The sequence below is a fragment of the Nipponia nippon genome, unplaced genomic scaffold (genome assembly GCF_047370975.1).
Source record: "Nipponia nippon isolate SJK-2023a ecotype South Korea unplaced genomic scaffold, ASM4737097v1 scaffold_23, whole genome shotgun sequence".
Lineage (NCBI taxonomy): Eukaryota > Metazoa > Chordata > Aves > Pelecaniformes > Threskiornithidae > Nipponia > Nipponia nippon.
The window spans coordinates 6,371,527-6,394,999 of NW_028262340.1; the positions used below are offsets into that span (position 1 = coordinate 6,371,527).

Sequence of the window (23,473 nt, forward strand, 5' to 3'; positions counted from 1 at the left end):
ACACCGAATCAACTGCACGGATGTAATTTATTCGTTTCACAATAAAGGACTCGTCAAACCAGAGCCGCGGCCGGCGTGCGAGCAGCACCAGGCCTCGCTCCTCACCGCTGGAAGGCCCCGCAGCAAGCGGCCGGCTCTCCCCGCACCCCACGCGTGTTTGTTCTCCACAGCCCAGCGCCTCGGCTTTTGTTGAATGAAATCTTGGCTAAGTAACTGGTAGAGGAGGTTTAAGACAGCTCTATGTTGGCTTATACAGTACGTGAGTAAACAGGAAAAGAAGCAGGACAACCAGTGAGTGAGTTGGGGCCGTCGTTTCCAGGTGTGCCTGCCTCACAGTGCTCTATTTACATAAATTACAGAAATTTCATATATATTTTTCTCTGAAGCCCAATTAGACAAATATCTACCTATATATAATATAAAAAATACAGAGATTTGACTTTTTTTTTTTTGAAGTAAAATGTACATGATCCAACTGTGAGCAGGAGGTAAACCTGAAAACTCAGGCCTGTTGCTACTGAAGTTAACACCGCACACAACACTGCTGTCAAGTGTAGCTATGTCCTCTTCCTCCAACCCATAAAATGATCCACCCCAACCCCGATCAGAAAAAAAAACCAAACCCAGAACTCAAAACATGTTCTCATGGAAAAAAAAAAAAAAAAATATTTCAAGTAAAGATGAAGATGGGTTTCACCATTTCAACAGTTCTGTGACTTCAGTCAGTAGCAACGCAAACAAAGCCTGTGCAACGGCAGCTGTGCTTCCCATTTCAAAAACCACCCAAGCATCCCGCCCTCTTCATAGTTACCATCTTTGGGGTCTTGTTGCTTTTTTTTTTTCCTTGTAAATACCACTAGCAGTTCTTCAAAAAAATAAAAAAAAAAATCTAGACAAAGGGAAGAAGCCTTCCCCCCAGAAAAATCTTCCCAGGAGCAGGAGAACTTTCCATTTCTCTGTCCATTTACAGTATTTCAGGGGAACTTGGCCCAGGTTGAACAGGACTGTCCGCTGAAGGAGGGTCGCAGAAAGGCCAGGGCTAAAACTTCGCTCTTGGCAAATGAGAGTCTTTAATAAAGAGTAACATGTGCAAAAAAAAAAATTAAATAGATCAACCCAGGTTTCCAGAATTATTGTCGTCAGAATGCTTACTTTCTATTTGTGTTCTTACCCAACCCAATGCTGAAATCTCAATTAAGTACCCGAGGTAAAAAGTGACATTTGGGAGAGATCACCACAAAGGAAAAAAAAAAACCAAGAGGTGCAATCTGTTACCTCAGTGTCCTTCCTCCACCCAGATGCCTGCTTTAAAGACATGTATGCAGCAGCAAAAAGAAAAAGTGTAAGAAAATCCCCTTCTTTCCGTGAGGACAAAGCACTGTTTCTAGTTGTTTGAAGGAAGAATTGTTTCCTAACAGGTGGAGTGGGTGTTTAGCCTTCCATTTGCAAGGAGGGGATGGGACGATCAGCTGCTCCCAGTTGCTTTCTGACAAGTTTGTGGTGTTCTTTTCCTCCGGGCACATTATAGCTGGAAACCTTCCATGGGGGCTTCAGGCTGCTGGAAGATGAATTGCTGCTGGTTCTCATCTACCTGAGGAGCTAGAGCAGAGTCATCCTCTACGCCAAAGTAGTGCTCAATCAGGTCAAAGGCCTTCTGGTAGATCTCTTGGTTCTCGTGGCTCTGTAGGAACTCTATCTTATCCAAACCTTGGAGGAGGAAAAAAAAAAAGTGGAATTTGATGAAAGGAGGAGATGCCGATATTTACGCTGTCCCACATCCATCCTCGCCCCTATTCACTGCAAGACCTCTCTCTGCATTAGATTTGCATTTTGTGAGCAGCCCTCGCATCTAAAGCTAACTATTCCGGAGCTGCTTGTGGATGTCATCTGTAGCAGGCAGCATTACTGTCATTTCAATAGCAGGTCTAGCTGACACAGCTAAAGCAGATGCGCTCCCAGCTCTCTGCTGGAGACTAAACCAGATTTCAGTGAAATTAAAACAACTGGCCGCAAACGGTTTGGTAGTTGCAGGGGGCAGGGAGGGGAAGGAAGCAGGGCCCATCCCAGTAGCCTCCAGCAGAAGGGCAGCAACAGCTTTAGCCGTCCTAATTAAATCCACTGCTGAACAGAAAGCATCCAGGCACAATACACTCGCAAGAATTTCAAGAATTATTCTTACTGGGAGAACCGGGACACACGATGTAACAGTCAGTGAGAGGGCAAATCAGAGACTGGCAGTATACAGGGAGTTTCAGACCAAAATAGGAACTGCTCCTCAAAGCATTAAGAGCAGGACAAAAAAACCACCAAATTAAGTCGCTCCAGGGAAAAGCTAAGCCTCTCTGGATTTCCACTGCACCACCACAGTGTACCGCTGGGTACAGTTAGAGCAATCTCAGACCCAGAAATGTCACTTTTTACTTCGCTCAGCTTACTTCCCATTAATACTCCCAGCTGCTGCAAGCCACGATTATCAGCTCGGCCTCCAGGTCTAGGAAGCTGGGATCAGAACTATGACAGTTTTTACTTCCGAGTATTTTGCCCTGTGCCCAATCATAAGAGTCTAAAAAGACAGATTATTGGAACAAATATCGGCTGGTTTGGAATATATTAAATCCCTTAACACAGCAGAAAAGCAACCAAACTAGCAGACACCTTTCAATACATCCTCTGGTGTTCAAAGTCAAGGCCACCGGCCACGACCTACCGTAGGCCTCCTCGATCAGGCTGCAGTACGGGTTGATGCCTGTCCCGCTCTGGTTGGCTTCCTGCTCTCCGAGCCTCAGTATGTTCTCCAGGCCGTTCAACGCCACCTGAACAATCTTGGAGTCCATGACAGTCAGCAGGTCACAGAGAGGCTTGATACAACCCAAGTTTACCAAGTATCTGAGGAGAGAGCACCAACAACATACGCTTGTTGTTCAGGGTCTAGCAAGCATCACCTTTGCTCAGTTAGAAAGAGCAAGGGAAATGAGTCAAACTAAAAATACAAAAAGTTACCTTAAAATGTATTTTTACTGTTCTGCATGTTAAATTTTTATCCACTTATTTGCATTTGTATACACACCCCCTCTTTTAAGAAACCTGCTAACTCCTTCTGAAATCCAGGTGCTACTCAAATGAAGTCCACACTGGAATTTAATCTGTCATCAAGTTTGCAGGCTTCGCCTAGGCTAAGCTATCCAAAGGGGGTGGGGGGAAGTAATTGGACTAGCTTAACCATACTCAGAAGGAAGCTACAATTTACAGCACAGTCTACCATCCAGCTGTAGCTTTGCCTGTGCGTCAGGTACCCTCGGAGGGTCTCCAAACTACTCCCTTGCTACTCGTCTTGCAGTTCCCATGCAGACAAAGCTACCACGCGTTCCGACAGATTTCCCCTAAGAGGAGCCGCAGGGAGTACCTGATCTGTTCGGGAGTTCCTCCTGACGTTGCGTTTGTAATAGCCCATGCTGCCTCTTTCCTCGTGCGGAATTCTGCTTTCTGCAAGATTTCTATCAGTACTGGGAAAATGTTTGCATCTATGACTGCCTGGGGAGAGAGAGCGGTAGGAAGCATCTGAATCGGCAACACAGTTTCTAGAAGGCTGTTAAGAAAGAAACCTCCATTTTCCAAGGCAAAAAGAACTTTCCAAGCTGTACCCTTCAGCGATTCCTCCATTTTATTCCTCAGCCAAATCCTGTTAACACAAGATTCAATTCCATAACTCACACAGCAGACGATCCCTATTATTGCCTCAATACTGTAGGAATGCTTTCATCACTTATCTGCCTTTGTATGTAGGCCATTAAAAGGATAATTAAAACTCAACAAGCTCCAGCTTTTCAAAGGGGTATCTCTAATTGAGCATGGAGAAATAGGAGCTGTATCTCCTCTTATTCCAACAATCCAACCTGTGGGACTCAGTTCAGCCTAGTCTTTGCTGGTGCAATGAACAAGCTTTTTTTAGCTCTTGTTTGGCAGATGGCCGGGAGCAGCAAATTTGCAGGTTACTGCAGAACAAGAGATGTGAACAAAACCAGCCTCAGTGTCAGATAAGAAAACGGCTGCAAATCTTTAGTGCTGAGCTTGGAACATAGGCTCGTGACAGGTGAGCTGGAGACGACCGTACCTGTATTTGTGCTCTGTTCCCTGCTGTGATGTTAGATATAGTCCAGCAGGCTTCTTTCCTGATTGACTCCTTGGGACTACTTAATAAATGAAGGAGACAAGGCAAGGCTGAACAGTTCAGAATCACCTTTTGAGAAAGAAAGCAGAAGTGAGATCACCAGTGTCAGGTACAGAGCTAAATACCTTCCATTTCCACACCGTGAATGTGCTATACGGGCCCTGCATTTCCCTGCGGGACAGTGATTGCCCCTCACCTGGGTCTGGATGTCATCCCCCGTCACGATGTTGCCAACTGCTCGCAAAGCTGGGGAGGCCACTTTGTAGTCATTGTGCCTGCAGGAAAAACGGTGCAAGGACAAAACCAAACCTATCAGATCACGTGCACCTGGATATTCCAAAGATTCTCTGAATTATTTACTTAGAACTCCATCCCCTAGCATATAGAAACATACAATAAGTTGACTGTATTGCCACTGGATAAGCAGAGACTGAAGACAAACTTGCAATACAGACGTGCTTTCACCCTTAACATCCTAATCCACCATCTTCAGCTTAATTGCAGATCTCGCCTCTTACATCGCCTTCCTGAACAAAGATGTTGTTAACCCCACGAGAACACCCAGAATTTTTCAGGATAATTTTGGAAGCAAGTATCTTGCAGTTCTACCAATACTTTGCCATCTTTGATTTGCCTAGTAATGAGGCTTCCGTAAGCATATTTGAAGTTTGAGAGCACAAGACACCCTGCAGTCCTCTCTCCCTTCACAGACTAGAAGTGTCAGTCCAATCCCTCTTTAATAAGCTCTTCCTAGTGCACGGTATTAACGAGCATTCCAGCAACAGAAAACACTCAGCTTCTCTCAGAAAGAAAAGCCAGTAAGCTACAGCTCTCAGCCTGCTTCAGACCCTCCTACGTACCTGCTCCCAAGTCAGCCAAGGTACCATTACCTGGATCCTGTGCCCACGAGAGGTGGAAAGAGCCCTCTGATGGGTTTTGATACGAACTCATGCTCAGTCACACGCTTCCCAGTCTCACTGGGCTGAAGCAGCGAGACAAGATACTTACATTAACAGCTCCACCAGTCGCCGACACACTCCCGAGTCAATAACTGCTTGAATTTTCTCATTGGGGCCATCTGATAAGTAGGAAAGAGCCCAACACGCATCTGCCAGCAAGTCAGAGTCACTGTTGAATAATAATCGGGACAAGACTGGCAGGCAGGGAGACACCTACAACAAGAGCCACCACCCCAGACGGTTAGTCACGTTCTGCCAAGGACCACCACATTTGCACACAAACACCATGGGGCTATGCTGACTGGCAAGCTATCAGGTCTTGAATGTCCACAGTTTCCTTCCCCAAAGTCAGCAGCTTCCTTGCTGGTTCACATACCTCATAATCATAGAGTCTAAGTTACCTCAACGGCTTTATTACTAAAATTACATCCCTGCCTCTTGGACTAAGTCTAGGCTCCTGAGACAAGTGCTACTGTGCATGCTACCATTCGGAAGCTCCTTGCATTTCTTATGCAAGAGCACTGCTCTATTTCTTACTTTTAATAACCCTAAAGAGCTCAGTTTTCAGAGCAGCAACCATCAACAGTTACACCCCTGAATACTTCAATCGTTTATAAGTGGTTTTACATTCACACTCAATTCAGATTTCACCCCTCACCACAGGCTTCCCAGCTTTGACACATGAGCTTTCATTTAAAAAAAAAAAAAGTGAAAAATACATTGATCTTGGAACGTTTTTGTTCTACCAAAGAAGGATGAGACACCTGAAAGGCCGGCAGAACCTTTTGTTAGTGCCAGTAGCACACCAGGAAGGGGAAAGAGGAAAGCTACCACAGCTCCCATGTAGCTACAGGAGTCCCGTTTTGTAGCATTTAGAGGTCTCAGAATCAAGTTTTTAGTCACAATTTGAGTGGTCTCAAACTTCCAGAGTTCATGACGGGCTTCAGAGAAGCCCACAGTGTACGTGACCTTGCAGGGAAGCCTGGGCTTGCCCCCTTACTTGAGGGGTCCAGCAGATGGGCGGCCAACAGAGCCAGGCAGAAAGGGTGGCAGAAAATTAAACAGGCACTCAAACATCTGCTGAACAGTAAGATCAGCCTCAGCAGGAAAAGCCTCACCCTGTTCCCTCCCGGAATGACTTACAGAAGTCCAACAGCCAAAAATAATTTAGACAAACATCTTAGCTGGGTGTCTCCCCATCACCCGTCTGCCAACAAGGCATTTATTCTCACCTTATCAAATTCAGGTGGTGGACTCTTTCCTCTGCACAAGTTTGACAAGGCCCAGACAGCATTTCGTGTCATTGTCAACCTGGTGGACTTCGTAAGGAGCCTAAAGAGACAATCACCGTGAAGATTATAATCCTCGATGTGGAAGCCAGCAAGGGAATCAAAAGAAGGAAAACTAGTGTGATTTTAAGGAATTCAAACCACTATTCCGCTTGCTGTAGCTCAAGCCATGCTGCTTGTCACTTGAGCCTCTTGACAAGCAAGGAGAGAAGTGACATGCAACTACTTCTTAGGATAAATAGCTATTATTCCTAACAACGTCAAGTGGCGTGGGTCAGGAAGGCAAGTTCCATGTCGGACAAGTTGCAGACGGAAGGGTAAGTTAGTCTAATGGAGTTCCAAGTTCAAATTCAGCCCGGGCAGCCACTCGCACCCCTACCTGAGGTCAGACGGTCCTCACTAGAGACCAACTGACACAAACTGCCGCCTCGCAGCTCTAATGAGGACAGCGAGTCCTGCGGGCTGAGGACTTCAGTCAGCCATCACCGCTGACAGGTGACTGACAGAGGTAGCAGGAGAACAAGCCAAGTCACTTGTGACAAAGCATCAGTTTGCCAAGGACAGGATAAAGTAAAGATTAATTCTTTCCAGAGCAGTGAACAGCCCTTGAGAGCGCACTCCTGACAGACGGATCTTCCGACTACGGTGGGTATGCACCACACTTAAGAGCTGCAGAGGCAAGGTGGTGTGCAGAGACCTGCTGCCTTTCCTCAGTCCTAGAGGAGCCCACTCAGACAAGCACCTGAAATCCACAGCATAAGCACAGAGAGCAGGCATCTGGAGGGACACGCAGTGAAACAGCAAGCCCTGTGACTTCTTCAGAAAGACAAGCACACTGCAACAGCACCCGCTTCAGATTCAGAGCAGTGCAAAGGTTTGTGAGAAGGCATGTTCTCTACCAAGTCCCACTCTATTTATCAGATACTTGTCTGAACTGCCGGTTTATCCGGTACCGATGGTTTGACTCCCAGTGAACACCACCGCACATTGCTAGGGAATCTATTCACCCAGCTCAGATATTGCTCTGCTGTCGTACAATGGGACTTCAAGAACTGTACTGGCAAGTATTCATGGCTACTCACATTAATAAGGGAGGAAGGATAGCGCAGTTAAGGACATAATCTCTACACACAGAGCTGTCTCCAGCAATGTTCCCCAATGCCCAGACAGCCTGAAAGGAAACAGCAACAGTTTTAGCATTCACGCAGTTTCTGAACAGAGGAAGAAAAGGGTAGTGTGCTAAGAAAGCATTTTCCTGTAATTCCAGGCAAACGATACTTGAATTTGTGGTCTGAAGCCAGTTGTTAGACACCGGTCGCTCATTTTAAACACTGCGTTTTAATCGTGCGCAATCCACTGTGGTTCTCTCCCTAACCCCGAAGAAAGAAGTGAACCTTACCTGTTCTTGAACATCCTCAAAGTCAGAGTTTAATAGCTCTATAAATATAGGAACTGCCCCCGCCTCAATTACTATTTTTGTTTGTTGGGAAGTTCCTGATGCAATATTCGTCAGTGCCCACGCTGCTTCAAACTGAAACAAGCAAATAAATGACAAAAGTATTAATAAAATAATCCTGATTTAGCAAAATATTTGCCATTAAATTTTGGCTATAATTCTTTCAACTTCTACTAAAACAGTTGCAAGAGAAAGCAAGCATATCACAACAGAACACCTCAATACTCAAAAGAAAGGATTTTATTTTCTTGAGCAATAAAAAAGCTGCATCTGCTAAACACCTTCTCAGAGGCTACAGCTTCTCAAAGGATTAGCAAGTGAAGACATCCCCGTCAGTCACACCACATCATTCCACCTATACAACCACTTTCCAGCAACAAAAGTGAAGACACAGTGCGTAAACACATGTGGAGGAGAAAGTTTTCTGTAGCTAGCACAGAGTAGCCAATTCTAGCCCACCCTCTCATCTGGCTAACGCCACAAAGATGCCTTGAGTTCAAGTGAAGCTGAGCAGCAAGTTCCCTGCTTTTGCCACTCATTCTTTGGTTTGAAAACAGACTTTCATTCAGTTCTTCTTGAAAGTAAGCCCCTACGATACGTGGCCGTGGGCCAGAGGGCAGGAAGAAAGATGAAGGCAGTCATCAACTCGGATCCAATTCCATGTATGGAAGTATCTTTAACCCCCACAAAGTAACTATAGTCATTACCAAGCTGGAAGGAATCTCAAGAAGCCATCTAGTCCATCCCTCTGCCCCACGGCAGGATCAGCACTACCTAAGCCATCTCTAGCAGACTCTTAGCCTGTACTTAAAAGCCTCCAATAACAGAGGTTTTTCCCCTACGTATTTATTCCGTGGCTCCACTAGCTCCCAGCAGAAATATCGGACACAGGAAGGCCCAATTCTCTTCTGCTGCAGCTGAACTATGTTATTTTTGCCAGCATTCTTCCAAGAATTTAATTTAGAGGAATTTATAATTTCTTTTTTTTCCTAAGCATTACAGGCTACCTTTTTCTTCTCATATACATCATATAACCTGCACCTTTGGGGTTCAAGACATCACTTTTCCCCGATAGCACCTGCAGGTTCAAGCTCCTAAACTGTGAAGTTAAACAGCTACATGCCATGAAGAATTCGTAACACAATCTTTTACCTGTAGCGTGCAATTTTCACTTCTTTTCAGGAATTCAACAAATCTGTCCACCACTCCCTGAGTGTTTATCACTTCATCTATTGGAGGATTCGGCTCTGAAATAGCAAGGCAGTGTCAAAACAGTATATAGGCCTAGTGCAGGGGAACAAGCAGCATGAACTATTACTGAATTGAATGATCTCAAGCTGTACTGAACTCTGCAGATCAACTATCCAGAATCACTGTCTGTACAATTCATACATCTGTAAATCATTAGCAATATACTAGATTATTGAGTTTCCAGATTTTAACTTTTTTCCCCCCAGCTCAAAGCTGCTAAGCTTCCGTATAGCAATACAGGTGCACAAATGCTTGCAAAAGAAAGGCTACGTCAGATCCTACGGCAGGGATAAGATGAGTTATTTTTACCTTTGGAGAGTAACTTCCTGAATTTCTGAGTGGTTGCTAGCTGTAGGTCAGGGTCATCTGAGAAAAGCATCTCTACCATCTCTCTTGTGATCACTCCCTCCTGAAAAGATGCAAAGGAGACAGAACAATGGTTCCATTTCACAGTAAGATTATTTAAGGCATCACAGTCATGACAGCCTACCATGATTCTGTGCTTAGCTAGTAACCCAAAGATTCACAATTTGACCTTACAGCACACTATTTACTTCCTGGCAGACTTTTCCAGTTCACTGTAGTAATATTTGCAACATTCTCAAAAGTGAGAAAACAAAACCATTGAGGTTTGTCAGTTCTATGCAGTCCACAGCATTAAATCTATCTGAAGGCGCAACTGCAACAAGGAAAAGCACCTTACCCCACATGTTGTGGAACTAACGTAGGAATCCACAAGGAGACTATCAAACATGGAGGCATCTTCATTGATCAACTCCACATTTCTTCTTTTAAAGAGCTGGCAGGGAACAAAACACCGGAGTCATTATTAGAGAGCAATGAAGAACAGTCTTCATAACTAGACATTCTTGTTCCTTAAACAAGATACCGTCAGCTAGGCTAAATGCAACCTGAATAGAAAAGTAGTCATTAATAACAGCTCTGCACTCTGAAGACTAGTTTGGCATACAAACCCCAATAATAAAACATGCTAAGTCTTGCCCTCAGATATGCAAATGCCCGAGTCACCGAGACACTGGTACAGGCAAGCGCAGAATTTGACCTAACAAGTTAAGGAAACTGGGGAGAAGGCAGCTTGTAGATGATGCACTAATAGAGCAAACATTTAGACTGAGCCACATACATCACCTGGGAATCACCTCTTACTTTCATAGACCTCCAAGCCAAAAAAAAAACCAAACAGCTCAGAGTTAAGAAATACACACAGCCCATACTTTCACTTGCTCTTCCTGCTTCTTGAGCAAATAACCCCATTCACTAATTAATAAAAAAAACTTTAAAAAACCCTTAAAAACAAGGATCTGTGAACACAAACCTTTAGTACCCCAAGGACAAAGTGCTTGGAGAGCTCTTGATGTGAGCTACACTCTGTACTAGGTACAAAGAAAAAAGCAAGATCTCAGTTAGAACAGGAAAAATAAGAGGACTGCCAACGAACCTTAATGCACAGATCCTTGAAGATTCCAGTTTGGCAGCAGCACAATCTTGGTTGTGTTAAGGCTGTACACAAGCTACTCAAGATGACAGTTACCTGTTGCTCTCGTTTCTGTTTGCGCAGTTGAATTCCTTCCTCTTCTCTTCTCCGTCGCATTTCCTCGGGATTTAGGGCTTTGTTCTTGTAACTCTTCATTCGATAGTTATCCTTCGCAGGACTCGCCATGGTTTCTGTGAAGAGAAGAAAAATATCTGCCTCAGATCTCTTGTCACTCTCTGCTCCTTTACCCACATGTCCTTTTGAGAAGGAAGTCCATGCACATGGAACAGCCGGATTTAAACAGACTTATTTGCAAGAGCTGGTCTCAAGCACTAAAGCAGGAGCCTGAGGTTAGAGTGTGATCCTAACCTTAGTTCATGTGACATGCTGCTATGGCAAGTGTGTTTCCAAGTTTTAGGAAGCATAAGAGTAGATTTACTGTTCTGAAAGGAACCTGGACCCAACTTCACAATATCGAGCACACTGCCCATATGAAAGGCTTCTACTCAAACAGCTTCACTGTCCTCAAGAGGAGCGTAACTAAGTTCTACTTTGGTTTTCAGCAGAAGTTATTTCCCTTGTATCATTATGGCATCAATCACACCTTGAGATTTTTTTTCCCCCCAGACTGGGACGTTCACTGTGTATGCACAGCAAAAACCCCAACAGAACTCACAGCAAACTGAGGCCTTGACTTTATAGTAACAAAAAACCTTGCAAAAAGCAGAGCTGTATATAACATATAGGCTATGTTTGTCCTGCCAGGTTACCGCAAGCGTTCAGTACCTGACCTACTTATTTTGCTGCTTCATATCTGACTAATGCAGTACTTCAAACTTGGTTACTGGTGTATTTGCCTCCCAGTCAGGGAAGTGACACTCCACTATTTGGCACAGTTAAAGGCAACCAGGGCCAAGCAGTAACCTGAGTACAGAAGGATATCAATTCCTCAGCTGCATCCAGCTGCAATCCACTGCTTTGACCATGTCGACTCCTTTTTGCATCCTTCCAAACTCTCCCTTTCTCCCATTTACGACACAGACTATTTGCTTAACATCAGTGCCTTTCTCAGGAAAGGAAGGAAGCAATCATGACACACAGCATCAGAGTGCCAGTTAACACTGAAATAACTTACTCTTCTCCAGAAGTCTGCTGGACACCAGAATCTGTTTTCTTCCAACTGCTAAGGGCAGGCAGAAGAAGCGTCCTGGGAAAGTTTGCAGCGCTATCTCCTTACCCCTCCTCTTTCAAGCTTTAAGCACTCCTCAGCCACATTGCTTACAGAAAGTTTCGGTCCGACTTATCAACTGCCTCCAGCCATTCTGGAGCTCTTCCAAGATCATCTGGAGAAGTTTCAGACCTTACTGCCCTCCTACTAGGAAAGCCCACAGCCAAGCCAAGAAAAGACATACGCAATGTACAAATACCCAACATTTCATTGCTATGGAAAGAGGAATCAACTGGAAGAATTCATATTTTAACAGGAAAGGAAACAAAATACTTCCAGTTCTATGATTTCCCGAAAAGAGCTAAAAAGGCACCAAGCATTGTGAAAAAGTCAGACTCCATCTCACAGCATCTGCCTTCTAAGAGGGCATTCTCTTCCCTGGCCAAAACACCAAGAGGACATTCTTCTGAAAAGCAATAAATAAAGAAAAAAAACCACCAAACCCCAAGTTCCTCTGGTCATTTACACTGTAAGAGAGATGCATGTCCCTGGCCAACAGCCCTGGCCAACAGCCCTGACCCCACGCTGTCCACAGTTGTGAAAGAGTTTTGAAGCTCAGCAACCAACAGCTGCACCCAGAAACAACGCCAGGCTTGAAGAGATGCAGCACGATGGGTTGCAGGTTTATTGGCATCTCTGAAGCTAAAAAGAAGCCACCAACCGCAACTCATCATCAGTAAAAGCAGTATTCCAACGCCAGGTTAAAAAGCCTTTTTCAGTAACTTGCTTAGGGAAGAGTAAGTGGCCAGAAGTTACAAGAAAAAGGGACTACGCCACGCTGAGCGCCACTAAGGAAAAGGCATACAGCCTCAAAACCGACTGTAGGATCGAAGCAATCAAATTACAGCAGGTCTTGCAAGAGCTTGAGCCTAACAGAAGTTTACCTTTAGTCCCTTTCCTAAGGACCCCATTTTATAAGGCCTGTCCTCAATAAAACCAAGGCAAGAAACCTACTTACAACACTAAACACGGCAGCCGGACTCTACCTTGCTGCCAGCCTCACTGGGAAGCCTGGATTAAAGCATTATTTTCCTCCCGAGTTCATTTCTCACAAGTCAGAGGTTCAGAGGAATAGCTGGCCTGTTTCTAAAGGTATTTCACAGCACTTTCCTCATTCTAAAAAAAAAAAAAAAACCACAACCAAAAAACCAAAACAACCACATTTACATGGAAAAGAAAAGCAGAGACTGAAGATCACAGGAACTATGCAAGTGCTCCCGCTTGTCCACCCCTCTTCCCAGCAGCACTGTATGCCAAGATTGGAAGGAAGAATTTATTATTTTTAACTGAAAAGCAGCTAATTCAGAAGATAGAAGACTAAAAACCTACAGACTTTAGGGGTTTATATCTGATCTTACAGTAGCAAGGTGTGTTATCCACATACAGATTTTCATTCAGGAAATGTATTTAACTGCCACTGTTTTGTCAGTGTATTGGTATTACTACCCCAACGCTAACAGCTGATACAGCCACATGAAAGAGTAAGAGTTACTAGCTTAATTCCGAAGATTACAACAGAATCCCTAACAAAGACAAACTTGTTACCTCCCTTTGGAAAGCTAAGTCTCCAATTAAAAGGTGGTTTTTAAGAAAAGGAGGAGGAAAAAGTGATTAAGTGACATAACACTAAAGGCAGGATTACCAGCCAGTTAGTCATATAAATAGCTAAGCGACACATGACAGTTCAGCTGCCTCCAAACTTGCACAACCCCACTCAGCTGGGCACGCCCTGGATCCCACTCCGGGTGTCCGGAGAGCAGCCAGAGACTCTCGGCCACGCTGCGAGGTCCCAGAGCACACCCAGCACCTTGCAGCCGAAGGCTTTGTATTTCCAGAGCATCGAGAACACCGTTACACTAGAGGGAAACCCCAAAGATACAACTAGCCCCTGAGGAGTGATTTTTCACGTCGACTGTGTAACAGCACATCACTATGCAGCAGTCTCTCTGGCACTTGACTTTATTTTCTCTCACACACATTGATCTCTTCAGATGATTTCCATTGACTTTTTCCAGTCGGTCATCTGTATCAATACTTTAATAACATCAGAATGCTAATTTGTTACGTTACACCCCATTTCCATGGCAATGGATGAATGTCACAAATGCAGGATTACGACTTCACAGTGAGCTCAGCAGATGCTGTAGGCACCACAGACTGCAGCAAGCCCAAACACACGAAACAAAACAGACAGCAGGATGCCAGGCACGTACAAATTCTTCACTTGCAGTGTTTCAGCACAAAACATCTAGCTCACCCAGTGTATCTGCAAGTCGGGCTTCATCGTTAATTATTAACTCAAATTCTATCAGTGTGAACACCTGTAAAACAATCCCACTAAATCAGACTATTGGAGTAACGTGGACTGTCAATCAGGGAAAGCAATCACCTACTCATAGGTGAGTGATGCATAGAAGATACTCAAGCCACAGATTTTTCGCTTTGCATCTTAACCTCGTTGCTCTGAGAAGCTTCGCTTTTTACAGAAAAGCTCTGAACTGTAAAGCAGCAATGGAAACTTAACTAGAGCAAGTTAACTGCTCTAAAGTTTTAGCTACTGCATTTAGGCAGGCGCCTTAACCTCCACCAAATGCTGTCCGACAAGGAGAGGTGCAGTGCAAGGTGCTGTCCCAGGAAAGGTTTTTCTTCTGTAAGAACCAGCTAAGCCCTGCCTTAAACGAAGATAGCATCAGCTCACACCCTAGAATTACAAAATGGTTCTGATGTTGTTCCAGCCAGAACTCCGGGGCTCCAAGCTTACCTGCAGCACTCCGAGGAAGCTGGGCAACAAGGCTTTTTCCTTCTATACCACAGCAGCTCACCCAGAGCAATTTGCGCAGCCTGCAGCTGCTCCGGGTACCCCTTTTTCCTGAGACCACACCAAACAGACTGCATACCAGATAAACTGTTCTGGCAGTGCCTGCAGCCTGCTCACCACTTATCTCTCCCCAGAAGCCACCCCCCGACCGTCCTCCTGGCGCGGCAGGTACAGGTACCCATTCACATGATGGGAAAAGGCTGCAGGCACCGGAGCGCAGGTGCCTGGGGCACAGTGCTGTGAGCCCATCCAACAGCTTGCTGAAGAAAGAGGCCAGGCTTACTGCAAATTATCTTCCAAATATCTCAGCACATGGCAATGCAAGAGGGATATGCAGGCATTTGGACAGTATGGCCAGACACCACAATCCCAGCATCGTCCCTTCACAACAGGCATAAAGCCATATTTTCACCCCCAGAGCTGCTCAGGCAGCAAACTAAGCCCAACCCTGCCTGCCCAGGCGCAGAAGCACGCCCGTGTGGGAGCAGGACTGTTAGGCAAGGGCCGGAGCTTGCCCTGTTCTACCAGAATATCAGCACAGCAGGAATATGTTGTTAGAAAAGAAAGGAAAACAAGAAGAATTAGGACAGAATTAGAATGAGGCACCTCCTCCACCAGTGGAAACAGAAACGTAGCTTTCCCAAAACCAGCAAAAGCCAGTCCAGTTATTTATGTTTCAGGTCCTTGCTTATACTTCATTCCTACCATCCTAGCCTCCTGCTGCAAGAGACAGCCTAGTTTTCTAGGAACCTGGTTTCCTCCAAGTTCAGCATCCCTTGGATTACCCCGGAACAGTACAACCTTTTCCTTTTCCACTGCTCAATTAGGACTGGCTCCTGGAAGCCCCTTTGAAGTACCCGGGTTTCCTCAGCAGTATATTGCCATTCCTGACCACTGGCTACAGAGGGGCTCAGTGTGCATCACCCTTACCTCTACCTCTTCAGTCCAATTCACCTTCCCTAGGGCAGAATTAAAAACTGCAGAGGTAAAAGCTCGTACAGTGTTAAAAAAACTAAGTCGGCAGAGCTTTCAACCCATCTCGTCCCAACACCTCTGCAGACCAAACAGTTCCACAAATCTACAAGTTTTAACGCCGTTTCCAAATACGAAGAACGCTTGAGAATCTGCTGTTTACACCAAAACCTCACAGAGTTCACTCAAGAGAACAGTAAACTTGGACTTGCAAGATTGACTCCATTTAAAACAGTGTCCTGACTGAGCTTGGACAAAATATCACTTCTGCTCCAGAAATCCCCTGACCTCACAGAGTTCCTTAAGCCAGTGCCTTTTGTAGCCAAGTGCCTCCCTGCATTACTGAACTTTATTGACAGGAGCTCCACAGAAAAAAGTGACAGTACTTGCATTTCAACAGTTCTCCTATTGAGCATCCAAGCTCTGCACCTCCAATCAGATCTGCCGACTATTAGCCCCAAGACACCCAATTCAGTGCTAACATGACACATTAAATAGACATAAGGATTATCAGCCTGCATATATAGATTTATTTCTATATCCTGAATACATAACAGCAGGTAACCTTGGCTCTCTGCAGGACAAATTTTGAAATCCATTTGTACACGTTTGATGACTTGCTCTAATAAAGCACAGCTAGGTAAAGCTCTGCTCAGGCACCTCAGAGACCAGGCAGATGTAAGGCTCACTAACAAGCAAAACACTTGCTAGTCCCGAATCAGAGGGACTCCTCTGTCCTGAGAAAAACAGCAGCAATTGAAGAACTTGGCAGAAAGGCCAAAAGGGAACACGTACCAAGTGTCAGAAGCATTAGCTTTTATTTCTTAGCTACGTGAGTGGCTATGCAGGGTGACACGCTCAAGGGAAGTCTGTAACTCCAGTTTAGCCACAGCCAATGAAGCCACTACCTGACCAGCTAAAAACAAGGACTGAGATTGAAACAGCAACACGGGTTTAGATGCATCTCCATCATCCTAAGCCAGAAAGAGAGACAAGGCCAATAAAAGACAAGGAGCTCTGCTCACTGTTAACCAGGCACGAGTACGTTGCTGGAAGAGGCTGCTAAGGTCATTTCAGAGCACGAAGCAATTAGCTGCCTTGCCGGGTCCATATTAAACAGACATGTAAGCCTGATTCTGGTACACCTTTCAAAATTGCAAAGAATCAATGAGTTAAAACATTTTTATAACTTCTTTTAGAAGACCGTTTGCCTACATCCTCAAAACTCACACAACCAAAAGCCCACGTGAAACCAATTGACTTCGTTATTCTTCCTTCGTCTCCCCAGAGAAAAATTGCCTAAGTGGGATTTTAAAGCCACTATGAGACCATTCCTCCTAGCATATAGCACATCTTTGGCATAAACATTAAAACGTCCCCGTGCCAACAACTTCTGAATGCTAACACCTTTGGAATCAAATTATTTATAAAAATTGGTCCATTAAAACCAAAGCAAGGCTTTAAGCAGCTAATAATTCATACTGGGATTGACTTCAGGTGTTCTGTGAGCTGAAAATCCTCTTACAAGAGCTACAGGAGCAGCCAAACTTAGGGATGAAGCTTAACTGAACAATACCTTTTCAGTGCCTTGTGCAAAGGAAACCTCCCTCAGGAGATGGAAGAAATTTGGCTCCTGCTATAGGTTTTGTTGGCAATGGTTGGCTTCGCTGAGGAAAAAAAAAATCCTCCAGTTGTCATGTAAACCACAGAATTACTAGTACAGTTGCCACACTCATCCTTATATATTGAAGGATGAGAGGGTATTTACCGCTTAAAAGAAAGGAAAAACAGTGTGGAAGTTTGACTCTGAAGGCTCAGCAGAGCACTCAAATCCCATAAGCATCTGTGTAAAAGCCAACATAAGCTACAGCAGTTCAGCCACAAAACTGTAATTCCAGGGTCATTACTGCCACACCAAGATTATAACGGCATCTTAATGTTACTGGATCAGAAACCCAACCTTGCTTCTTTCCAGACGATGCTCTTCCCATTTCTCTGCATTACAAAAAGCATTTGCTTCAAACGTTTTTTCAGCTGTCGATTAAAGCCTCCAAGCTGAGTCACTGCAGGGACTCGCATGTCTAAATCTGGACTTGTGCTGCTGAGTCAGACCAAAGTGACAGAGCAGAGAAACAGTTACGCTGACAGATCTGACAAGGCCTTTTTTAAGCCAAAACACCCTTTCATGAAGGTAATCTTCATAAGATATCTATTACAGTTCTGTTGCTGGGCATAAGACACATACCTAAGGCAAAGCCTGGCCAGCCGGGAAGGCCGACAGCTGCGTGTGTGGAGTGGAGAAGGGGAGTAGAATCATGCAAGTGTAAATGAATACACTTAATGAATTCCATCAGCACCGATCTGCCAATTAGTGCCCACTGAGTACATTTCAAAGCTCCCCAGCTCTGAGCAAGCACTGGGCCAGATGACCTCCAAAGGCCCCCTCCAACCTAAGTTTTCCCTGTGATAGTATAAACTTGGTCAGTTACAATTAAACCCCCCCTAAATTGGCCAAGTCCTAGCAAAACACACTCAGTGATCTACTAAGTTTCATTTGACAAGCCTATGACTATAGTCTTTGGGTTTCTCCAACCCAGCAGAAAGTTTCTCCATTTCATACACTTACCTGAAAACCCAGAGGAACCTCCCATCTCCTCCTGCCTCCCCCTCTGCACAGGCTCTGAGCTAAATGCCTGTTCCTCCAGCATCACACTCCTGCACTGCTGCTGCAAGGAAAAAACCTACCAGCAGCACAGGAACGGTCACTGCTCTTTGCTGCCCTTGGTCTCCTCGTATTTTCTCAGACTGACCGAGTTGCAGGGAGATAAGAGATAAACTACATCAAATTCAGATAAGTCACCACCCCGGTCTGGAGTGACAAGGAGGTTCAGACACTGAAGAGGAACCACAGGACACTTCTGCAACAGTCACCAGGACAGTAAGCCTGGTAGGTGTCTTTCTCTGCAGGGTCTGTGTTCAACAAAGTGCCTGTGCTTTCAACACCATGTCCACCGGGACCAGAGGACAGTTGAAGTAAACTGTTTTAGTAGTAGACAGCAGAGGAGTTCGGATCACACAAAAATGAACCTTACCTTTAGAAGAACAAGCTAGCAGTGATAAATCAGAGGTTTAAGACTCCAGTCATCTCCCCTGACAGTGTTAAAACCTACATGTGATATTCAAGCTATCTCCAATTACAGTTACTGAGGCATTTCTTTAAAAAAAAAAATCAAAGCATTTGTGATATTTTTGGATCTGGGGAGGAGGTGCCTGTAAGAATACGCCAATCATCTCCTGAGGCTGCACACGAGTCAGTAGTGGGCAGTGGACACCAGGCGGACTACATGTTATTGCTTCACGATCCCGTGTTTCTCCAGAAGGCTTAACAGTTAACATTTGTAACTCTCAAACTCCTGTTATTTCTGCAGTCAGCTACTCAATACAGCCCACAAGAACACACCGATACTGAAACCCTGGAAACTCGATTCGGCATTCAGGTACGGCATGTCAGTTTTGAACACGGTTTCTTATTGCTATCACCTACTTACAACTGAAAAGAAAATCTCCGGCCACTTCTACGTTCATCCCCTCGTTGCCTCTCACTTTGTCAAACCATCACCAAAGCCACTGCTTTAAGTGAACAAAAAACATTCAATGCAAGACGATAGAACAGCGTTAGACATTTCTGAAGTGTTTCAAAATCTAAAGTCTCTCTTCATTTAGCCAAGTATATCAGCATTAACCGCTGGTTTCCTTGTAAATGTAAAGAGCGTCACTTTAAAATCAGCAGTGCTTACGTGAATTTTATTCTTTCTATCTCCCATTTGCGAAGGAGTTCCTTAACTTCGAGAACAGAAACAAAAATTCTGCTGAAACTCAGATATGTAAGGCAATTTACAGCACTCAATAGATGTGTCTCATCTTCAGTCAATTCTTAAGCACTTAAACACTCGCTTTACAATACAGCATAAAGGGTCTTCCTGACAGAAGCTACAGATGTGGACCTATTACCGTCTCTAGAGGATTCTCCTCTAGAAAAAGTGTGTCCAGGACAACTTTATGATTTCAGTTGAAATCACAGAAAGAGAAGCCTAAATCATCTGTACTTCTTAAACACAAATTAAATGAAGTTGGTTATAATAACTATATGAAAGTAGTTGAATTACTCATTCACACTGTATACAAAGACAGCTCTGAACTGCTACCAGAAACTAGCCAAGAACAGATTCTTATATTGAATGCGTCACTTTGATAGTTTTGCAGTGAATAAAAAGAAAAAAAAAATCACTCCATTTGCTCAGACAACAACGGAGGGAGAAGGAAGCTAGTTGTGCTTACAGGAGAAGAACAACTCCGTAAGTAGTCCTGTCAAACAGCAGCAACTCAAGGCTTTTCCTCTACAGCCCTGGAATTACCCCAACTGCTGTTAAACCCTGGAAAAGGGGCCAAGTTCTGTCCTCCTGTCACTTGTGCGGGTCTGTTTTGCAGGTTTGCTCTGCTGCTTTTATGCTCTCGCACAGGTGATTCGAGTGTTTACTACAAATAAGCACAGGCAGAGGCAGTTCTCTGTCAGAGCTGTCTTAAACCCAGCCTGCCACCGTCCCCTGGCCGGGCGCTCCGCACGCGGTACATGCTGTGCTAGTGAAACGCTTATCCGTGCAGCGATTTGGCTGCCTGGTGCAGCAGCCACCATTGGCTCGTTCCCTTCTGTTTTAGCTCCCAAGAGCCAGCGATGCGATATCGCTACTGGAATGCGCAACAGCTTCGCTGATGGTGCTGGCTGCGGAGGGGGAAGGGAAAAGCAAAAATTCTCTTTGGGGAAAATCAACAGTCCTACAGCAAATTTGTCCTTCACTAGGGTCAGTCTAAGATTAGGGTTCCTTTTAGGCTATCCGTGCCCTGATGTAAAAAGAACCCACCTTTTCCTCAGTCCAGTTCTCAATACCTGTTAATTTCAACTCCACCTTTTCACCCCAAAAATCTGAGGTTTGAGGGGCTTTAAGTCCTCTTCAACCTGATTTAAATGTTCTGAGACCTTCAGATTTCATTAAGAGCGGACTGATGATCTATCAAGTACAACAGTCTGTCACCTGAGGTCACGGAGTCCTTTGTAACAGCTCTTAAAACAGGGATCAACTCTTCGACTAAGTCAACTCAAACTCAACCCATGATAGTTACAGGAGGTTAAAACCAACCAGAAATAGTCAGAGACAATTACAGAGGGCTATAAAATTCCAAAAAGCTCATCCTTCCCAACATGTGCTTTGCTCCAGAAACAAACAGTACTGTCTGATTTGCTAAGCAAATTTGAGTTTATCTGGATCCCACTAGCACAATAGCTCAAAGCTGAAAGGCTGAAGGAATTAGTACTTTCACTATTACACTATTTTAATGATCAAGCTCCCCTTTACAAAGTTCATGTTTGCTCTCCTGAACACGAGCAAACAAAGCAAAATGCCAAATAACTAGTTAAATTCATCAGCCACAAAGGTTTTATTAAGAATCAAGCATTACATACTGCTCCACAGGCTAAATAGCATTATAAACGCATTTAGACGTGTCATTTGCACAGCAAACGAAGAACAAACTGACGAGCATTTCTAACAACACAAGCAAGACCACTATCACAACGGCTTACAAACACTACAGCACCCTCAACCTGCACCACACGAGAAGGGGTAACAACGTTACGCTGCCGCCCTTTAATCCTATTAACCTAAAACAATGAAAAAAGCAGTCTTAGTTTATTTTTAAAGTTCAGAAAAAGTTACGTTAGGATAATTCAAATAAGGGGAGTATTAAATTCTTGCTGTCAGAAAAATGCCTGCTTCAAACTCCAAGAAGCAGCGGGGAGGCAGCGGTGGGGAAGGATGGGAAGCGCCTTTGCGTGAACGTCCTCAGCTCCAGATAACACAGTTTCCAGACATTCACCAACAGGCCCGAGGACATTTTTCTACCCAAAGTTGCCAGTCGAGATTTTACGTCTCAAGCTATAAATTAAGTTTTAAAAGCTGCTCTGGACTGGGAGGTGCTGCAGCCACTGCATACGCAGACTTGCAGCCACTAACTTTTCCCAAACATCACAGGAGGGGTTTGAAGACAGCAGCAGTTTCTCACGAGATCATTTTGACCAAGCAGCATCCCATCCCAAAGGGCATTTTTAAGACTTCTGAAGGCAAGTCTGCTTAAAAGACAATATTGCAGGTGAAAGCTAATAAGACCTTAACTTAATCCTTACTTCCCAGAGGATCCTTACTCTGCGTTATAGAGAATATCCCTGCTACAGGCTTGGCTTTCCCATTCACTTCAGCCGTTCACACCCTTCTTCAGCCGTTCACACTTACTACTTGAAGCCTCAAGAAAAAGACACCTCTCCTCCCTGAGCAGAGAGCTTCAATTTCAGGCTACATCAAAAGCGACAAAAAAGCGCCTGCTGTTTATTAAAGTCCCTTTTGAAGGGCAAGACTCAGTTATGATCTACTTGTAGCTAACAGAAAGAGCTACCTGCTACCTCTCTGAGCCTTCAAGTATATTTAGTGGTACTGGTTATGAATATGCAAACAAACCCCTCCACGACACTCCTTTCCTGCAGAGGGTCAGGAGACATTTGCTTGTATTGACCACAGCAACAGGCTGCGCAGGGACAGCCTGGGTGAGTTTATGTTGACACTGCTGCTCAAGTTTTATTTCATAAAAGCTACAATAGCCAGGGCCCTGCTGCGTTATCAGAACGGCAAACAGTTTAGCAGAATCTCACTTGAGCTCGGTTCTAAACTCTTAGAAACTTCAGAGCTCAAATGAACCGAGGATCAGAGATCGGACAGCCTGCCACAGACCCTGGCGTGAAGCTTCCATGGCAGCAGCTCCTTCCCACCCTCGCCACTGCCTCTCAAGGCTTTTACCTTGCTGCCTGCGGCAGAAGCGGTCCCCGATACCCAAGAACCAGAACATGACAGCATTAAACAACCCCCGCTGCTCCCCTCGCTCCCCCCCCCCCAAAGAGCGAGCTGCTGATCACCGAGTCGCTATCACCGCTGCTTCCAGCGGGCAGCAAAACCCCACGACACCGCTGCTCCAGCGGCCTGGCCGCTCGGCTGGGGCACAACCCAGCCCCTGCCCCGGGAAGCTCCCGCAGCAAGAGCCGCTCCCCCCGAGCCGCGGCTCCGCCGCCAGGCCGCGGCCAGCCCGCTCCGAGGGCCCTGCCCGGGAGGGCCCCGCCGTGCCGGGATGACTCAGCGGCGGCGGCCGGGCCCGCAGCCCCCCGCCCGCCAGGCCGGCCCGGCCGCCGCCGCCGCTGAGGGGAGGCGCCCGGGGCCCCGGTGAGGGGCGCGGGCGGCGCCAGGACGGGCCGTCCCCGCTGCCCGGCCGGCGGGGCGGCTTCTCCTCCCCTCCCCGCGTCCCCCTCGCCCGCTGCCGGGGCGCCCCGGCCGGCGGGACCGCGCCCGCCCTCACCCATCGCGGCTCCTCAGGCGGCGGCTCCCGAGCTGCGGCGGCCACAATATGGCGGGCCCGGGGAGAGGGAGGGCGAGGGGCGCGGACGGCGGCCGGAACGGGACAAACCTCCTCCGCGCGGGGGCCGCCCCGCCCCTTAAGGCGGCAGGGGCGGGGCGGGGCGGGGCCGCTCTCTCCCGCGGGGCCCGCGGCGCTCGGGCGCCCCCAGCGGGCGGGGGCGGCGGGGAGGACCCGGCCTGGCCCCCGCCTGCCGCCCCTCGCGTCCTGACCCGATGTCCCGTCCCTCGTGTCCCAGCCCCTCGTGTCCCAGCCCCTCACACCCTGTCCCCTCGTGTCCCGTCCCTCGTGTCCCAGCCCCTCACACCCTGTCCCCTCGTGTCCCAGC

The 23,473-nt window shown here is 46.0% G+C and overlaps 1 protein-coding gene across 4 annotated transcripts; it reads right to left on the minus strand.

Moving 5' to 3' along the window:
* Positions 1-8: 8 nt before the first annotated feature.
* Positions 9-23,224, minus strand: KPNA6 (karyopherin subunit alpha 6). 4 transcript variants are annotated; one of them, XM_087760690.1, is made up of 14 exons: positions 23,089-23,224; positions 10,676-10,809; positions 9,827-9,922; positions 9,433-9,532; positions 9,025-9,119; positions 7,816-7,947; positions 7,499-7,587; positions 6,360-6,459; positions 5,177-5,340; positions 4,365-4,443; positions 4,112-4,237; positions 3,404-3,531; positions 2,708-2,886; positions 9-1,707 (listed from the first exon to the last, which is right to left on the minus strand). In XM_087760690.1, the coding sequence occupies exons 1-14, from the start codon at positions 23,090-23,092 to the stop codon at positions 1,523-1,525; spliced, it is 1,611 nt and encodes a 536-aa protein (XP_087616816.1). In that variant the 5' UTR covers positions 23,093-23,224; the 3' UTR covers positions 9-1,522. The 4 variants fall into 4 exon arrangements, with proteins under 4 accessions (XP_087616816.1, XP_087616813.1, XP_087616814.1 ...); XM_087760687.1 differs by having other exon boundaries at positions 10,583-10,809; XM_087760688.1 differs by lacking the exon at positions 23,089-23,224 and adding an exon at positions 14,608-14,730 and having other exon boundaries at positions 10,583-10,809.
* Between the last annotated feature and the right edge of the window lie 249 nt (positions 23,225-23,473).

What these genes read in the sequence shown, in the direction of transcription:
- KPNA6 (XM_087760687.1), bottom strand. An exon ending in TTGAGGATGTTCAAGAACAG is followed by an intron (nt 7,588 to 7,815) that starts GTAAGGTTCACT and finishes GTTTCCTTTCAG; the next exon opens with GCTGTCTGGGCATTGGGGAA. An exon ending in GGAACAGAGCACAAATACAG is followed by an intron (nt 3,532 to 4,111) that starts GTACGGTCGTCT and finishes CTCTCTCCCCAG; the next exon opens with GCAGTCATAGATGCAAACAT.